Source organism: Coregonus clupeaformis, chromosome 24, assembly GCF_020615455.1.
Source record: "Coregonus clupeaformis isolate EN_2021a chromosome 24, ASM2061545v1, whole genome shotgun sequence".
NCBI lineage: Eukaryota > Metazoa > Chordata > Actinopteri > Salmoniformes > Salmonidae > Coregonus > Coregonus clupeaformis.
This window is the reverse complement of record NC_059215.1, coordinates 13,659,362-13,679,120: the sequence shown is the minus strand read 5'-3', so window position 1 is coordinate 13,679,120 and position 19,759 is coordinate 13,659,362. Positions and strand designations below refer to the sequence as shown.

The 19,759-nt window shown below is 43.7% G+C and overlaps 1 protein-coding gene across 4 annotated transcripts in view; it reads left to right on the top strand.

Moving 5' to 3' along the window:
• The window catches only part of hspg2 (heparan sulfate proteoglycan 2), a 207,518-nt gene that overhangs the window by 169,759 nt on the left and 18,000 nt on the right, over window positions 1–19,759 (top strand). The window contains exons 49-73 of one of the 4 annotated variants that reach the window (XM_045207053.1): window positions 1,003–1,062; window positions 3,224–3,346; window positions 3,571–3,762; window positions 4,367–4,509; window positions 6,595–6,672; window positions 9,752–9,887; window positions 10,135–10,295; window positions 10,800–10,935; window positions 11,404–11,547; window positions 11,845–11,979; window positions 12,219–12,400; window positions 12,884–13,079; window positions 13,343–13,522; window positions 14,867–15,127; window positions 15,286–15,448; window positions 15,754–15,851; window positions 16,080–16,346; window positions 16,489–16,601; window positions 16,743–16,890; window positions 17,077–17,193; window positions 17,604–17,621; window positions 18,626–18,710; window positions 18,937–19,081; window positions 19,259–19,361; window positions 19,587–19,696. In XM_045207053.1, coding sequence (XP_045062988.1) covers window positions 1,003–1,062; window positions 3,224–3,346; window positions 3,571–3,762; window positions 4,367–4,509; window positions 6,595–6,672; window positions 9,752–9,887; window positions 10,135–10,295; window positions 10,800–10,935; window positions 11,404–11,547; window positions 11,845–11,979; window positions 12,219–12,400; window positions 12,884–13,079; window positions 13,343–13,522; window positions 14,867–15,127; window positions 15,286–15,448; window positions 15,754–15,851; window positions 16,080–16,346; window positions 16,489–16,601; window positions 16,743–16,890; window positions 17,077–17,193; window positions 17,604–17,621; window positions 18,626–18,710; window positions 18,937–19,081; window positions 19,259–19,361; window positions 19,587–19,696 — 3,494 coding nt within the window. The remainder of the gene's footprint in view (window positions 1–1,002; window positions 1,063–3,223; window positions 3,347–3,570; window positions 3,763–4,366; window positions 4,510–6,594; window positions 6,673–9,751; window positions 9,888–10,134; window positions 10,296–10,799; window positions 10,936–11,403; window positions 11,548–11,844; window positions 11,980–12,218; window positions 12,401–12,883; window positions 13,080–13,342; window positions 13,523–14,866; window positions 15,128–15,285; window positions 15,449–15,753; window positions 15,852–16,079; window positions 16,347–16,488; window positions 16,602–16,742; window positions 16,891–17,076; window positions 17,194–17,603; window positions 17,622–18,625; window positions 18,711–18,936; window positions 19,082–19,258; window positions 19,362–19,586; window positions 19,697–19,759) is intronic. The other 3 variants (XM_041845707.2, XM_045207055.1, XM_045207054.1) reach the window with 3 other exon arrangements.

Sequence of the window (19,759 nt, the reverse complement as noted above, 5' to 3'; positions counted from 1 at the left end):
AGAACCATTCTTGAGAACCATTCTAAACACAAATCGAATGGTTCAATCAATGGAAGTAAAGTTTTTACAACTAATTTAGTTTGTATAACGACTAACATGCATGTTTTGTGTGTGGCTCTCAGTTCTCTTTGTGCTTGTTTGTAATCAGTCCGACCATACCGTTTTCATTGTTGTGTTCTTGTCTCATTGTGTTCTGTGCATGTTTGTGAAGTAGAACTAGTTGACTTTAAATCCACAGGTTCTCTCACTGAGTAGACACATTCACTGTTACACCAGCAAATGACCATAGTTCATATCAGTAATACGTTTTATACAGCAAAGCAAACATTTCAACACAGCACTGTATGTTGTATGAACACAATGACACAATCTCCAAGGTGATATGCCCTCTATCTTAACCAATATCCACAGAACCATGTCCCAGAAATCACACAATTACTAACATTGTATCCAAGGGTAAGTATGTAATGATTGTGAATATATAAAACTATGAATGCAATAGCACCATCTCTGACCATCATAAAAAAGACACCTCTTACTCTTTAGTCTGCATGGGATGTAATGTCTGAATCAGAGGACCTCAATGTTGCATGCCTCTAAATCCCAGAAAATTGACAGATCTCTTTGAAGACATGGGCTAGTGTTCCCAATACCCCAATTATATTTCCTTATTTGGCTTTAGATCTGAATTGGAGAAACGATTTGAATACTTTGAATACATGATGTGAAAGGTGGTGCCTATTGCGTTCAAGTTATGTTATGTTCCTTGCCGATCATTCTGCTGTTGTATTGTTGTGTCTTGTGCATTTTGGAAAATCACTGGCACAAGAAACACCAGGCAGTACTTGGATGGACCACAGCATTCTGAGTACTGATTGAGCCACAGGCTCAGTGGGAGGAGCATTGGATGATGATTCCAATGCCAGTGTTCCATCGTTGCCCTGGAGACTCACATGTCAGTTTGCCTGTCATGTCCCTCCCTCCTCCTTTCCCCATTTCCAGAGGCCTCACAGACTCAGATGTTTTACACAGCCTATGAAATGTTTGAAGGACATGGAAAGCGTAAGTGGGCATGGCATGGCCACACCTCTCCACCACACCTCCACCTCATCCCTGGAGGGCTCCTCCCTCTCTCTGTCACGCATGCATTCATCTACCTCTGCCTTCAGCATGGATATGGTGGTCTGGTAATGCCCATGTACAATCAACCATAGGGATTACATACAGTTTACACTTCACATAAGGTTGTAGGGTTATACGCTTCACTGGACTATCAATGTAATATAATGAATCTGCAAAGTTATTCATTCAAATATAAAGGTGCAAGTCTTATTGCTTGCTCTGCATTTCGTCTCCTCAAACATACAGAATATGAAGACTGTCCTCTTGATAACATATGATAATATGTTGACATACAGTATCATGATCATATATGTTCATAATACTCTTGACACCATATAGACTTTAGTTATGATAGTACAGAATAGATTGTACATGTGCATTACTAGGTCTTGCCTGGCTCATCTGGCTACTATGGTATGTGTCCATTGGTGCAGGTGCATGCTCATTCATGTGGGAAGCTCCTCTCGAATGTTGAGTCCAGTTATCAACTTTAGTTTTCACCCATTAAGTCCCTCATGCACTTCATCTCAGGTCCCCTCAGGTTTTCCATCTGCACAAAACATTCACACTCACTTTTTTAACACCCCACTAGTATACGACAACAACTAATGCACATTTTATTACAGTCATCTGACCGATATCAGATCTCCATCTTTATCTTATAACCTCAAGTATCTGATGCATTTAGAGAGAAATGTACATACTCAATAAGACATTCTAGAATATTCTTATAACCTCAAGTATCTGATTCATTTAGAGAGAAATGTACATTCTCAATAAGACATTCTAGAATGTTCTTATAACCTCAAGTATCTGATGCATTGAGAGAGAAATGTACATACTCAATAAGACATTATAGAATGTTCTTATTTCCCTCATTCTATCTAGACTTGAGTACTTAGCTTGTTCTCTTCCAATCAGCACTCAACACAGAGGAGACACCACTCAAACTTTCCCCATCTGCATTCCGCTTGACGGTCCCACACAGGGACACACACTGTTCTGGAATAGCTGTCATATTGTGCTTCAAACATCATGCTGTGCCTAATACACCACATCACGATCATGGCTGTTAGCTCACTGGAGCCCAGGGGGAGAACTATCTGCCATTCCTCTCATCGTGCTCACCTCCCCCTGGACAGATATCATCCTTCAACCGTCTGACACACTGAATGTTTCAATAAGATATACTGTATACTTAATGGCCTGTCGTAACCTCACCACCCACTTACTGAAATTCTCTATTCTACATTACTAAGTTCACATAGGTCAACTGAGGTAGGTCACCATGTCTCAATATTGAGACAAGCTAAATCATAAGATCAATTTGAGAAAGTGTACTAGTCAGTGCTCAGGCTCTCAGAAAACAAAGATGATGAAATATAGTCAGTCTCTCTCTCAGGTCAGTGAGTCCCAGAACCAGACCAGGGCTTAGCTCGGAGATGAGATAGCCTGATAGTCCTCCCTGGACGCTGAAAGGGCGCTTTCTTTTGCTCTGTTGCCCTGGGATCAGATGGGATTCAATGTGGCTGGGGATCAGCGGCCAGCCAAGCTGGCACAGAGAGCCATGTGCCCTGCCAAGGCCAGCCTGCCACCTCTCATCTGTGTTGGCTGCACAGAGGGCCCTGGCTGCCAAGGGGTAATTTCTAGGCGTAGGCCACGTACCCAGCCCTGTCCCACCACCCTCTCTCTGCCCTCACCATGTGTTTGATGTATTTGATACCATTCCACCAATTCCTCTCCAGCCATTACCTTGAGCCCGTCCTCCCCAATTAAGGTGCCACCAACCTCCTGTGTCTGGTAGCCATTATTACTACCCACAAAATGTTAGGTTGATGGTCCAAAATCAGACTCACAGTTTAGAATCTGGGGCATTTTGTGTAATTTAATTATACAAAGGGATGAGGTAAGTGTTTGTTGTTCAAGTGAGAGGACAAATCCCTGACATATTTTCTCATCTCATGCAGTAGCTAGAAAGTGTTGACTGTAAACAAAGCCCCTTCCTGCAGAAAAGCCCCTGCCCTTTGTGAACACTAACGCCCCATACTTTGGGCGCTGTCTATTTCTGAGCAATGCTGAACTGTTCTCTGCCTTATTGTAGCTGCTGAGGGGGCCCAGCCAGTGGCTACCGTCAATCCTCCTGTCCTGACCATCCAGCAAGGAGGCCGCGCTGAGTTCCGCTGTACTGTGACTGGCAACCCTACCCCTGCCATCGAGTGGATAGGTAAGGAAGGCTGCAGCTAGTGGAACACCTACAACATAAACTAAGCCAGTAGAATTAGTTTGGTCAATTGCTGGCTTAGTCAATTAGGAACACATTCATTCGCATGTATGACGACCTGTTCTAATCTTGTATTTGAATAGCTGTTTTTGGAAGTATACATTCACTCTGTATAATGCCATAACTGACAAAAGGGGAAAATATAAAAAAAATCTATGTGTTTCTAGGTGGAGGTCCTGGTAACAGGATGAGCCCCAACGCTGTGGTCCGTGGAGGAGTACTAACCATCCCTGCTGTGGAGAGGGGGGATGAGGGGGAGTACGTCTGCAAGGCCCTCAACACCCACGGAGAACACACAGCACGGGCAGTCCTCTACGTACACAGTGGGTCTCAACATCAACAACAGGCCAATGTCACAGGTTCATAGGGTGGTATTCTTACTTGAGATCTGCACTCTTTACTCAAATTGTTGCGCAAGTCTTCTATTGAGATCGAAGAATGATTTATGCATGCTCTGAGGTCTGAGTTGTGTGTGCTTATCTCAACTGTGAATCTGCCCAATATTGTCGATCGTAACTAGTTACCACAGCCACAAAGTCATTATTTCTACAATATCTTCTTAAAATCTAATTTTAAACCACAGGAGGTTGGTGCCACCTTAATTGGGGAGGACAGGCTCGTGGTAATGGCTGAAGCGGCATTAGTGGAATAGTATCAAATACATTAAACAGATGGTTTCCATTCCATTCGCTCCGTTCCAGACATTATTATGAGCCGTCCTCCCCTCAGCAACTTGACTGTTTTAAACCTAAACTTAACTCTAACCTTAACCACACTGCTAACCTTATGCCAAACCCTAACCTTAAATTAAGACCAAAAAGCACATTTTTGTTTTCACTAATTTTTACGATATTGCCAACTTTGTGGCTGTGGTAACTAGTGACAACCCATATTGTCTACCAGTCTGGTTGGGTCCTCATTTTCGCATATTCTGTGTTCTTCCTGTGTGTTTGAATGCTTCAGGTGCCAGCCTGCCCCACGTGCAGGTGAGCCCCCAGAGAGTGGACATCCATGAGGGGGAGACTCTAAGGCTGTACTGCAGGGCTGGAGGCACGCCCAGCCCCGGACTCACCTGGAAGAAACAGGGAGGACAACTCCCTCCGCAGGTAAACACTGGTCCTTTCTACCTGATACTTTCTGTCTAGGATATAACCTGATCTTAAGAGTAGCTACATAGAGTGCCTTCAGAAAGTATGTATTTATACCCCTTGACTTTTACTTCACTGGCCTACACACAATACCCCATATTGTCAAAGTGGAAGTATGTTTTTCAAAATCTTTACAATGTCTTGAGTCAATAAGTATTCAACCACTTTGTTATGTCAAGCCTAAATAAGTACAGGAGTAAACATTTGCTTAACAAGTCACATAATAAGTTGCATTGACTCACTTTGTGCGCAATAATAGTGTTTAACATGATTTTTGAATGACTACCACATCTCTGTACCCCACACATACAATTATCTTTAAGGTCCCTCAGTCGAGCAGTGAATTTCAAACAAAGATTCAACCACAAAGACCAGGGAGGTTTTCCAATGCCTTGCAAAGAAGGGTAGATGGGGTATTGGTAGATGGGTAAAAATAAAATAAAAAGCAGACATTGAATATTAATTACACTTTGGATGGTGTATTAATACACCCAGTCATTACAAAGATACAGGCGTCCTTCTAACTCAGTTGCCAGAGAGGAAGGACACTGCTCAGGGATTTCACCATGAGGCCAATGGTAACTTTAAAACAGTTGCAGAGTTTAATGGCTTTGATAGGAGAAAGCTGAGGATGGCTCAACAACATTGTAGTTACTCCATAATACTAACCTAATTGACAGAGTGAAAAGAAGGAAGCCTGTACAGAATACAAAATAATCCAAAACATGCATCCTGTTTGCAACAAGGCACTAAAGTAATACTGCAAAGAAATGTGGCAAAGCAATTAACTTTTTGTCCTGAATACAAAGTGTTATGTTTGGGGCAAATCCAATAAAACACATTACTGAGTACCACTCTCCATATTTTCAAGCATAGTGGTGGCTGCATCATGTTATGGGTATGCTTCTAATTGTTAAGGACTGGGGAGTTTATCAGGATAAAAAAGAAACAGAATGGAGCTAAGCACAGGCAAAACCCTAGAGGAAAACCTTGTTCAGTCTGCATTCCACCAGACACTGGAAGATTAATTCATCTTTCAGCAGGACAATAGCCTAAAACACAAGGCCAAATATACACTGTTGTTGCTTACTAAGATGACATTGAATGTTCCTGAGTGGCCTAGTTACAGTTTTGACTTAAATCTACTTGACAATCTATGGCAAACTATGATCAACAACCAATTTGACAGAGCTTGAAGAATTTTGAAAAGAGTAATGGAAAATATTGTACAATCCAGGTGTGAAAAGCTCTTAGAGACCTACCCATAAAGACTCACAGATGTAATCACTGCCAAAGGTGTTTTTACAAAGAATTTACTCAGGGGTGTGAATACTTATGTAAATAAGATATTTCTGTATTTGATTTTCAATAAATTTGCAAAAATTTCTAAAAACATGTTTTCACTTTGACATTATGGGTTATTGTGTGTAGATAGGTGAGAGAAACAAATAACTTGAATCCTTTTCGAATTTAGGAATGTGGAATAAGTCAAGGGGTATGAATACTTTCTCAAGGCTCTCACTGTATGTATCGTATACAGCAGGGGTGTCAAACTCACTTCGCTCTTGGGGCCGCATTCAGTCTTCAACGAGGTCCACACAGAAAATTTGTTATATTTCCTTGCCTTCCAAATTTGCCAAAAATAGTCCTTTATCCATTGTTTTTGGAATGTTCGATGCTCCCTGACTGTCTAGTGATTATTAACGAGCTGGACAATCAAGAAACTGTATGAATATAGGTCCATTACCATTTCTACACAGTTTCAATTTGGTTTTAATCATTTATTTATGAATGTTTTTCTCAAACCACCCGCGGGCCGGATTGGACCCCCTCGTGAGCCGGATCTGGCCCGCGAGCCGGATGTTTGACACCCCTGGTATACAGTATTTGGTGCTGGTATCTCACCATGCTATTGAAAGGGTTGTGTTGGTGAAAAAGTGAATTCTGGTGTGAAGTGTTTTGACCAATCTTTATTGTTTTTTTTCCTTCTTGTGTTTCCTTCCCCCCTTTCTTTATTCCCTGTTTCCTTTACGTTTTGCTCAGGCCATTCCTTCTCACGGTTTCCATCAGTTTAAAAGCAACAGTCTCGATGTGTTACAGAGACGTATTGAGGAGCTGCAGGTCTGTCCGTCTGTCCTCTGTCTTTACGTCTGTCTGTCTATCTGTCTCGCCTCTTACTTCCCACCTGTTGCCCTCTACTGACCTTGCCTAAACACACTGTCAACTAAATGCATGATCAAACGTGTCTTTGATTCATCATCACACACAGTAACTGCCATTAATTCACTACAAGCAAATAACTGCTCACAAAGTCTCCATGAGAAATAGTAGTTCAGTATAACTGGTAGAAAACAACAACAACAACAACAACAACAACAACAAGCTGGGTGTGAAGCTCTACTTATGGCATGGTTTAGTTGTTGTTTTTGTCTTGTAAGTGTTCCATCCATCCATTGTCCTTCTTTTTCTCATTTGTCCACAATCATTAGGGATGGGTGAAAAAAATAGATACAGTTACATGTCGCAATATTATTTTTGGATTGATATTTGACTCCCAAGTATCGATTTGTAAAAAAATAAGTTTTTGCTACTGTAGGTAGCGGTAGCTAGGGCTAGTTGTCTATACCTGAGCCAAAACTATCCTATAGCTTTTTAAATAGTGACCCAACATGTTTTCAGCACTTTTATTTCCCTGACTGATCAAAACTCTTTTTTTCATGCTGACTCTTCTCTCTCTGCAACAGATAAATAGTGAGCAATATGTTTGGAATATCAAATCGCAATACAATCGCAGTATTGAATCACAATACATATAGATTCGTGAGAATCGCAATACATATGGTATCGGCACTTAAGTATGGTGATAATATCGTATCGTGAGGCCCCTCTCAATTCCCAGCCCTAACCATCATCATATCATTCCTGACATATATGTTTCCTAAACCAACTATTTAGCATTTTGTTCACATTATTATTATTCCTGTATGTCCACGCCCAGGCCCCAGGGCGTAGCTTGGTATTTGGGACATAGTCTCCTCATGCTAGGCCCTTTGGGTTAGTCCCTCCGTACCTGGTGTCTCCTCCGCCAGCCGAGGCTCAGGGCTCTGTTTTGTTCTGCCTCAGAGAGCTTCAGCGTTGTGTCAGCTTTTCCCATGGGGTCTCAGGCTCTGCCGTGCGGCCACGCAGAAATTCTGTGTGCTCTAGCAAATGGGTTGCTTTGAAAACTTGTGAATGGGTTCAGACACAAATTGAGCCGGCTCCACCTCGGCCACTGCTCACTTTAGCCAGGCCCTCACGGTTGACTAGGCCAGCGCTAAGCAGCTTTGTCCACGGATGGATGGCACACTACCACCACCCCCAGGATACTGTAATCCACCCAGCCCAGCCACACCCCTTTAAATTCTCTCTACAGCCACACCCCTTTAAATTCTCTCTCCAGACACTCCCCTTTAAAGTCTCTCTCTAGATTCTAGACACATCCCTTTAAATGATGTCTTTAGGTGTACTCTATTCTCAGCCATAACACTGGTCCACTGTTCACGTTGATGGTTGTAATACTGTATGGTTGTAAGGTTGTAAATTGTAGTAAGGTCCACCACTCTGTCCATTATAGTTCAAGTGTAAAGTAGTTGCTTAGGGACTCAATTGGACATTTCTGTGCCATGCACAGGCTGATTATTTCCCCATTAGAATAGAGTTGATCCACCGCCTTACCGTTGTGTTGGTTGTACATTGGGATTCATTTACAAATGAAGGCATAGAGAGTTAGTGAGTGAGTGGTTGTAAGTATTAGTAATCATCTGTAATGCATTTCCAGTGATTTCATACTGTACATAGACAGAGGAGCTTTGTATTGCTTGAAAGCATTGTATTGGCTCAAAGCACTATGTCTAATATGTCAATTCCCTAACAGTTTCCCAGTCCTGTCATCATTGTACTCAATCATTTTAACAACTCAACATCATGTGCTACTATACCTACTGTAGTGTATTCTACTGTAGTGCACCCTACTGTAGTGTATTCTACTGTAGTGTATCCTACTGTAGTGTATTCTACTGTAGAGTACCCTACTGTAGTGTATCTTACTATAGTGTATGTCCACCTACTGTAGTGTATTCTACTGTAGTGTATCCTACTGTAGTGTATTCTACTGAAGTGTATCCTACTGTAGTGTATTCTACTGTAGAGCACCCTACTGTAGTGTATCTTACTGTAGTGTATGTCCACCTACTGTAGTGTATTCTACTGAAGTGTATTCTACTGTAGTGTATGATCACCTACTGTAGTGTATCCTACTGTAGTGTATGACCACCTACTGTAGTGTATTCTACTGTAGTGTATCCTACTGTAGTGCATCATACTGTAGTGTATGACCACCTACTGTAGTGTATCCTACTATAGTGTATACTACTGTAGTGTATCCTACTGTAGTGCATCATACTGTAGTGTATGACCACCTACTGTAGTGTATCCTACTATAGTGTATCCTACTGTAGTGCATCCTACTGTAGTGTATGACCACCTACTGTAGTGTATCCTACTATAGTGTATCCTACTGTAGTGTATGACCACCTACTGTAGTGTATCCTACTGTAGTGTATCCTACTGTAGTGTATGACCACCTACTGTAGTGTATCCTACTATAGTGGACCCTACTGTAGTGTAACTGGTAACTGTTTAAATAGTGATCATTATTAGTTGTCAAATTAAACATTTTAACTGTGAAATCATTATAGTAATGTTGATATACCTAAACATTACTTTTCTCTTCAACCAACGATGAAATGGTTAGATTTTTTTGTTTTCTTTCTTGCAAAGCACAGCAATACCTGAAAAGCCTATTTTAATGATCATAACACAAACATTGTTACAACGCACAAACCATTTAACAATGCTATATACTGTATATGCTGAAGATCCACCCTGCTGTGCTTTTGTTGATATTGATTTTAAATTATGTCAAGTGTGTCTTTTGTTCGCACCTTTGTGGTCTGTGAAATCCAATGTTCATACAGTAGGTGGTTTGTCCAAAGGTAAGAAATCTGCTGTATGTATGATGTTTTTGTATTGGATTTGGGTAGAGACATCATCATTGTCATGCACATTGTCGTGTAGCTCGTACCACGGTGGTGCATCGTGTCTAAGGCCATCGTGACATATTCTTCATCCCTCTCCTTGCTCGTTGCTGTGTCCTCTCTAGGCCCGTATGGAGCGTACAGACATTGGCACCCTTCTCATCCCCAACATCAAGTCCTCTGACTCTGGCACCTACCTGTGTGTCGGAACCAACTCCATAGGATCCTCAGAGGCTCGCATCGAGGTCACCGTCAATAGAGGTGAGAGGTCACTCCAGGGTCATGTTCAGTAGGGCACTCGTTTTAAAATGTTTTGCAATGTAAATCGGAAACGGCTGTTTCTTATTTGAAAGATAGTTCAGATTACGTCAATGTTTTAATCTGTTTCAAAAGTTTTCTCCCTACTCGGCATGACCCAGGTAATTGTACCCCAGAGCTTGCTGCTGCTGTGCGTTGACAGTAATCTAACATTAGTAAATATCTGTGCCCTGTGTTTGTTGTTGTGTAGCAATAGGAGGAGACACCATCTCGTCAGCCATCACCATCCAGCCCTCCATAGCTGACGTCCAGGAGGGACAGTCTCTGGACCTCAACTGTTTTGTCCCTGGTAACCCCCCACCTGCTGCCACCTGGAGTAGGTCTAGTGGACGCCTGTCTGCCAATCACCAGGTTGGAATATACACGTTATGTTACTAGGGTTGAACAATTCTGGAAACTTTCCCAAAGTTCCCAGGTTTTGATTTTCCCAAAGTTCTCAACAGGGATTTCTGAAAACCCAGGAACTTTGGGATCTTACCTCTGACATACAAATGCTTCCAACTGTTCACGTAAATGTGCTGTAGCCACATGCTGATATGGTATCATTACTGTTTAGGAAGCTCAGCTAGTCAAATCTCTATGAAAAATCAATTGAAGGGATAGTGCGACATTTTGCAAGAAAGCATGCTAATTGTTCCTGTAGACTTCCAGTCATTGCGCTAATGCTAGTTAGCAATTGCTCCAGAAACTACCTTCAACTTCCTTAAAACTGAACGCAGAGACATAAAAATGGTATCCATGAGTTCATCTGACTCTAGGGAAGTAGAACAAAGTAATTGCCTAAATATCCCTTTAATGAAGACTGTTTTATTTCAGTTGAATATTCAGCAGGATAATTCCCATTGTGCCTAACAGGTTCTGGGTGCCCAGCTGCGTATCCTCTCTGCCAGCCCAGATGACTCTGGGGAGTATATTTGTCGTGTGGAGGCAGGGCCTGGTACTCCTGTCCGTCAGGCCTCAGTCTCTGTCTCAGTCACTGCCACCTCCTCTCGTAAGTCATCAAGCCATTCTCTCTGTGACAGTACACTGGCTTGACAATGGAACTGTCCTCTCAACTGATATCACTGGGGATGGTGGTGAAGCAGTCCAAGGCGTACACAGTAGGAACATCTGTGTTATTTATTTAGTGGCCTTTCGTCATGTACAGTATTACTTTTCCAGTTGTGTTTAATTCCAACCCTCCTTAAAGTGACCTCAGAGTGTATGCTTTACTTTTCCACACTGTGCCATGATCTCATCCTGGTTCAAACCTTCCTGGGTTCCTAGTTTATCATGTTCTGTATTTGCTGACAAATTCCAATGCTTCCAATGGAGGCCATAGACCTATAGTATCATGATCTGGTACTTACAGTACACCCTCTTGTAAGTGTTGTAGGATTAGAACCAAAGTGAACTGGAGTGAGTAGAGGAAATGTTGTCCTGTTGTAATGTTTGTGGTGGTGTGTGTTTCCTGGAGCAGGCCTGCAGACCCCCATCATCTCCATTGAGCCCCACAGTGCAGCGGTGCGACAGGGAGAGTCAGCCAGCTTCAAGTGTAGGGTCTACAGTGGAGCCCAGCCTGTTCGCCTGGAGTGGAAACTGTCCAACAACCAGCCCCTTCCTGGTGAGGCCCCTCCCACACACACATGCTGTTACACTGCTACTCTCTGACTGGAGGATACTGAAACATTCAATTCAATTCCATACAACTTTATGCAGACAGGCATTTAGTCAGATTCATGTCAGATGTCAGAATCATGTCATTATCCACTCACGCAAACTACCTGCAATATCTACAGTAATGACAATATATAGTCTGTATCCAATTAGCTATGTTTTTAATCAAACAGACACAGTTGCTGCTTGTCAGAGATGTGCTTGATAGACTAAATTATTCCCTGTGAAACCTGTCATTCTGTAGACAATGTGAAAATTGACCATTACGGCACTGTCCTCATCATCACTGATGCCCGCCCTAGCAACCAGGGCACCTACCGCTGTGTGGCTAGCAACCTGTTTGGAATCACCCAGAGCATCGTCTCTCTGATTGTCAAAGGTATGGCGTAGTCACACACACACACACACACACACACACACACACACACACACACACACACACACACACACACACACACACACACACACACACATATATATGGTGTTGATGTTTTTTTTATGTGGTTCACTATGAGCAGCTGCTCTCTGTCGATGAACTAAGGGCCCCCCTTGGTGGTTGTCATGGTAAAGGAAAGGCCTTACGGTTGTTTATTTGGGTGATGTCATCCTTCCTTCCAGAGTCTCCCGTAGCGACTGTCACCCCTCAGGGGCCCGTGCGAGTCAGGGTGGGTGAACCCATCAATCTGGAGTGCCAGGCCTCCGGGGAGCCACGGCCATCTGTCACATGGCACAGGCTGGACAACGCCCGCAAGACCATGCTGAGCAGCCCTGTGCCCATGGAGTCCAACGCTGTCATGCAGGTACTGTACTGGATCTGTGTTCCTGATCTTCAACTCCCTAAGAAACCTCGAAGTCATTTTTACTGAGCTTTTGTACTGTACGGGTGGCAGGTAGCCTAGCAGTTAAGAGCGTTGGACCAGTAACCGACAGGTCGCTGGTTCGAATCCCAGAGCCGACTAGGTGAAACATCTGTCGATGTGCCCTTGAGCAAGGCACTTAACCCTAATTGCTCCTCTAAGTTGCTCTGGATAAGAGTGTCTGCTAAATGACAAATGTAATGTAAAATGTACATGGAAGAATAAAGGTTTCCTTAACACAGATTAAGCCTAGTCCTAGATTCTCAATTCAAAGTGCTTCTTGGTCTAAGACCAGGCTTAATCTGTGTCTGGGTAACCAGCCCTTAGTGTTAGGATGTAATGAATTTTTATGCTAAGATATATTACGTAGGGTGTGCTATTTATTCTATGATGGGCAGACGCAGTAAAGCTGTCTTCCCCTCCAAGGTCCTAGTGGCCCGTCCAGAAGACAGTGGCACCTACGTGTGCATGGCCCGCAACAATGAGGGCACCACTGAGACCAGGGTTGAAGTGATCGTGGAAGGGGGTGCCCAGGTGCCCACCTCGCCCCGTGCCTCTGTGCCAGAACCCCTCGTTGTGGTGGTGGAGGGACAGACCACCACACTGAGATGTGACGCTCACGGTAACTGATGCACCTACAAATTACACTAATGAGTATTATAGCAAAGATAACTGAGTTCCCAGGTTTTGATTGTATTGATACTTGTTAGTACAGATAATACTTTTAAGTAAAATTACATCCTACAAATGAGAGCTGAGAGGAACTTCATGTCATAGTTACCTCATCTTTGCTAAGAGCATACAATTGGCATGACAAATCATTGACATTTACATTTACTTAAGTCCTTTTCACACACTGATATTGTGATTTCCCTCCCTCCCAAGGTTTCCCTGCCCCTAATATCACATGGTCTAAGCTGCGTGCCCCTCTTCCCTGGAGACATAAAGTAGTGGACAACACCCTGGTTCTGCCCAGAGTTGGCCGGGCAGACTCTGGAGAGTACATCTGTAATGCCACCAACAACATGGGCACCACAGAGGTCACCATCATGCTGGATGTGGAGAGTGAGTCTGATAGAGAGATTTTAGTATTGTGCTGCTTAGCCAACTCCTGTTAATCGTAATCGTGTTGGCTATACAAATCTGGAACCAAAGAGATCTGGGTCCAGGTTAAGGTTTCATCACTGCAGGTTCCAGTCTACACAGAAATATTGTGGCGACTTATATAGATTATTAACACCAATAAAACTCAATGACCCATGCTTTAAATAGATTATGAGGAACTATTTTCTCAGCTCATGAATCACGTCACACCATGCATAAATGTGATCGCACATCTCTATGCGAGCTTAAGTATAATTTAGTGATTTGCTTTTTTATATAAATATAGACTCAGAGCTTCAAAATATAGCAACTGTAGTTGGATGAAACATGGGAAAGTTATGCTGTAAAACCACTTAGGAGACAAGTAGGAAAAAAAGCCCTTGAAAGATTTTGCTGAGATTTTCACACTTGCTAGAGACCTCTTCTTTGTTTTATGCCGATTCAGCATCTTTCACACCCTCTTAAGCCTTAGCCCCACCCGTGTAAACGCATGTGAGTCAGCATGGCATTGTCCTCCAGAAAGTAATCTCTCTACTTAAACTTTCTACAACTGAGCTTTGTCGATAGCACCAGCTAAATTTGCAGGTTGACATTTATTGTCATGAATCTTGCCCTATAGGCAAAACTGAGCAATTTCTGCTAGGTGGGCCAGCTGCAAAGTCTAAATTGTCTATATCATAAAAATGCAAGGTTAGGGTTAAGCATTAGTGTTAGCAGTGTGGCTGTGCTAGCTAGTGACCACTCTGCAGAGCTGCCTCCAGGTCAAGATTCATGACAATAAATGCCAACCTGCGCTAAATGTAGGCCAGCAATGTAGTTGAGCGCTGTAACAACACTTTTGCAGTTGTCCATAACTATATCTTTCCAAAAATCTGCGGAAGCAAAGATTATCTATATACTGACCAGGAAAACCCCATTCTGTTATACATGTAGACAGAAGCCTGTGATATGACAGGCCAAACATCTCTCGGCATATCCAGCCCCTCCATTATCAAAGCCAATCATGGCAAGCCAGGAAGGATCCTGTCTTTCTCCCTATATAGCTCAGTACTTTCTCCTTGGCTAAACTAGGCTTGTCATTTACATTTTTTATTCATATTTACAGATCACCTCCGATTTTTTTTATTAAGGCACATGAATGTTCACATGTTCAAAAACTATAAAAAAATTATAACAATTCCAGCCCTACTGTGAAGTCGGAACTAGCGCCAAATGCCCAGCTTCCTGAATCCAGTCACAAATCATCATCTATTCCTAATACTAGTCCCTTTAGGATCTCTAACCTTCCATGTCTCTGTAATGCAGCTCCTCCCTATGCCACCTCCCTGCCCGACGACGTGGCAGTGCGTGTGGGCGAGGTGATCCGACTGCAGTGCCTGGCCCATGGTACTCCCCCCCTGCTCTTCCAGTGGACCAAGCTGAACGGCAGCCTGTCCACCAGGGCTGACGCCCAGGCAGGAGACCTCCAGATCAACCTGGCCACAGCCGAGGACGCTGGCACTTACAAGTGTGTCGCCACCAACAAAGTGGGCACAAGTGAAGCACACACTAAGGTTACAGTCAGATGTAAGTACTGTGCCCAGTCACAGCCTGGCTTCTGTGTTGATGAAATTAGTCTACAGTAAGGTACCTATTTTTTACCATAATAACGTATGGACACAGACACCTTCAGTGAATAAGCACACAAACACTCCCTTATTGTGTGTGTGTGTATGTGTGTGTAGCGCCCCTGGCGGTGCGTGTGTCTCCTCAGGTAGAGGTGAAGGCCCAGGGTAGTGCTGTGGAGTTCACCTGCTCTGCTGCAGGAGGCCTGGGGACCACCATCGAGTGGCTGAAGGAGGGAGGAGCCCTGCCCCCCAACCATCACATCAAAGACGGAGTGCTGAGGTGAGAGAGCCAGGAGAGACACTTTACAGCAGGCAGTCAAAATGATCAACATGGCGATCCGGGATTAACAAAACGATGATCCAGGTTCAACACAGTTAAATGACGATCCAGGATCAACACAGTTAAATGACGATCCACACAGTTAAATGATGATCCAGGATCAACACAGTTAAATGACGATCCAGGATGAACCAGATGATGATCCAGGATCAACAAAATGATAATCCAGGATCATGTCCCTCTTGGTGAAATCAGAACGTGCATTTGGGTTGTCTGCCTGTATCTGATCCGTGTGTTTTGTGTAGGATTGAGAACCTGGATCAGAGCAACGAGGGCATCTACATCTGCAGAGCCACCAGTGTTCATGGCCAGGCTCAGGATACCGCCAAGCTCACCATCCAAGGTCTGCCCATGTCCAACACCCTCATACAATCATTGACACTGTCACAACCCATATTTATAACCAGAATATTTAGTATAGCCCCACTATGCAATCCCTCTCAATGATCTGGGAATCACATACATGTATGTCTCTATAAATGGCTCTGCAATTATCTTTCTTTTTATGAACTTGCAATGTATTAATTCAGTGTTTGTATGAACCCTCTCTCTCCTCTCCCATTGCCTGCAGCCCTTCCCAAGGTGATGATCAACGTGCGTACCTCAGTGCAGACTGTCATGGTTGGTAACTCGGTGGAGTTTGAGTGTCAGGCCATAGGCGAGCCCCAGCCCACGGTGCGCTGGAGCAAGGTGGGAGGGCTGCTGCCGGCACACATTGTGGTGAAGGGCGGCATGCTGAAGATCGAACAGGTGACCGAGGCTGACGCTGGACAGTACCGCTGCACTGCCACCAACGATGTGGGATCTGTGCAATCCCAGGTGGTCCTCAATGTCCAGTGTAAGTAGAAAAAGGAGTGTACTGGTCCTGTACGTCGGCAAACACACACACACACACACACACACACACACACACACACACACACACACTCCTATAGCTCTTGTCCCCTCTACCATGTATTGACAGATGTTTGTTTGTAAAGCCCTACCCCAGATCGCAGCTCTGCCAGAGCTGAAGGAAGTGACAGTGGGATCGGATGCTGTCCTGCCCTGTGTGGCATCAGGATACCCAGTGCCTGCCATCAAATGGTCCAAGGTAACCAACACCCTATCAGTGCAACGGAAAACAAACTAGTGAAGATGGTGCCTATCTGTTTCTGACTATTTTCCATCTACAGTATGTGCCTTGTGAACAGGATCCTGATTTGACATGTTTTGTGCGTCCTTCTCTCTGTAGCTGGATGGGGAGCTTCCTCCTAAGTGTATACAGGTAGTCAATACCTTGTCGGTTCCTGGAGTGACCCACGAGGATTCTGGGACATACGTGTGCACTGCCTCCAACAAGCAGGGCAAAGTGGAGGCCTTCACCACCCTCAAAGTCCATGGTCAGTCAGCTCTATAGAAACACACTGTGGTAGAGAATATAACATAGTTGCCTGTATCCAACTCTATGATTCCCTGTTCCCTGTCTCTAGTTCATAGACAGTCATCTAGTTCATAGACAATCAGCTCAATCAGAGGGGAAATTTAAATATAGGCAGTATCTAACTTTAATTCCTTTATCTCTACAGATCGAGTGATGCCCTATTTCACCCAGGAGCCCCTGTCCTATCTCACTCTGCCCACCATCAAGAACGCCTATAAGTCCTTCAGCATCAAGATCAGCTTCAGGCCAGACAATCCTGATGGTGAGAAGTCAGTCACATTGGTTTAATCACATTGATGTACTAGACTAATGTTTTTGTCTGTACAGTTTTGGTGCCATTTTTATGATCCAATGATACTGCATCTGTTATGATCTTGTGTAGCTCAGTTGGTAGAGCATGGCGCTTGCACCGCCAAGGTTGTGGGTTCGATTCCCACGGGGGGCCAGTATAAAAAATTAAATTAAATGTATGTACTCACTAACTGTAAGTCGCTCTGGATAAGAGTGTCTGCTAAATGACTAAAATGTAAATGTGTTGTGTCCTTCAGTACGTTGTCTTTCCTTATTTTTGTCTTGTTTGTCATTTATTGTCGTTTTCCCATGTATGATTTTACCCCCCTCTTCTTCTATCCCTCCACACTCTCCCTCTCTTCTCACCTATTCGGTGTGAAGGTCTCATACTGTATGCGGGTGAGTCGCACTGCTGTAAATCACACACTCAAGACTGATGCAGGTGTTGCTTTTTGGGCTAAAAGTCCAGAAAAGACACCAGTGATGTTTACCTTTTAACTTGCCATAATGCATGGTAATGTAGAGTACAGCTGGTGGCTGAGGGAGAAGCCTATGGAGAATGGCCTATGTCCTCATTCAGGCATGATGGTTGTATTGGCAGCCCCCCGCTCGTCAATCCATTACAGTCATTGGCCTAATGGTGTCGGGATAGTACGATGCCGATGCATGGAAAGATGGCAATTTTTACAATCCATTTCATCACTCTGCATCAGCTTATACCAACAAGACTGCAATGCTGCTTCCACAGACAAGCTTTATTATTGGCAAATTAAGGAAATACAATGTCTTATTAGCCTATACAATGAATAAGCCTCATAATGGACATTGTACAGTATTGTATGTGGCTATAGGATTTATCTTCTCAGTTCGGAAGCTAGTACATAGTACTGTACCACCAGCGAGATGGGGTGCTTCAATGGGTGACACACATACTCTGATAACAACTTCCATACCAACTTCATGGAAGTTGTACAGAGTGAACAGAAGAAAAAAGCAACAATTGTACCGCATTTAAGCAATCTCTCTCTGCTCTAACATCTTCCCTTTCAGAGCCATAGATGTTAGGGATATGTTTATGTTTAGGAGGCATGGTTTTAGACTGCCCTGGCTTTGACCTTGATGATGATGGCCACAGTGCTGGTTGGGAAGAGTTTAGCAGAGCATGTGTGGTTGGCATGCAGCCCGTGTGAAGGCAGAGCTAGACCAGACCAGACAGAGCGATGCCCCAGGGCAGCACATACTAGAACCTGGCTTTGACTGTCCCAAGCTTGGCCCTAAACCTGCTAGCATGCAGCTTCTTGGACTGAGTGACCTCAGCCCTCACCCTGGTGCCTCTGTCTTTGACTGGCTCTAGGAGGGGAGGTGTGTGAACAATGCTAATTGTACCTCTACTGGTCCACCAGGTATGATAATCTATAACGGACAGAAGAGGACCATGGGAGCAGACTTCATCTCTTTGGGGCTGGTGGGAGGCAGGCCTGAGTTCAGGTGAGCACCTGGCTGTGTCATTCTGGAGCATTAGGGGTCACTATGCACGCTATATGAGCTCAGTGTGTAAGAATAAACAAGCTATTGATGAATGGTAACTTTAACTGACATTAGAGTCTGTCAACATTAACTGATGATGATGGTGATCACGATCATGATGACACTGACAATGATAATAATGATAATGATAGCAATAACGCTAACCTGAACTATTTTCTCCCGACAGGTTTGACGTGGGTTCTGGCATGGCCACCATCCGCTACCCCACCCCAATCAAACTAGGAGAGTTCCACACCATAGAGCTCTACCGCAACCAGACCCAGGGCTCCATCATAGTGGACAGAGAGGCTCCAGTCAACGGAAGCTCACAGGTAGTTTTACACTATAATTCTTTAGATCCAGAGACTGTTGAACAATATTATTCAGACATAAATATCTAACAGAAGCTCACAGGTAGTTTTCATATTCAGTTATAGACTGTTGAATTTATACAAAGTACATATCCAGGAGATTAATCCATGAACACTGTTTCCTGTCTCGTATCACAGGGCAAGTTCCAGGGGCTGGATCTGAACGAGGAGTTGTATGTGGGTGGTTACCCCAACTACACCCTCCTGGCCAAGACCGCTGGCCTCAAGACCGGCTTCATTGGTTAGACATCATTATTTTGTTTTGTAGCTAGTTATGCTTAACAACAATAAAACACACTTTGATGACACTGTATGGAGTGATATTAGTGCCAACCGGAAGTGAATTTGAATTCAATCATTATGAATTGTTATAGAGCTATTGGTCACTGTTCTGGAATATTCTCATTGGTTCATGGTTTATGGTTTATGGTTTATGGTTCATGGTTCTTGTTCTTGTTCTGTCCAGGCTGCATCCGTAAGCTGGTCATCCAAGGTGATGAGGTCATCTTCAAGGATCTGGACCGCAGCTCTACGGGCGTGTCCAACTGTCCTGTCTGCACTGACAGTCCCTGTCAGGTCAGCTGACCACCACTACCTCAGACCCCACCTGTTAAATACAATTCATTCATTAATTGTGGT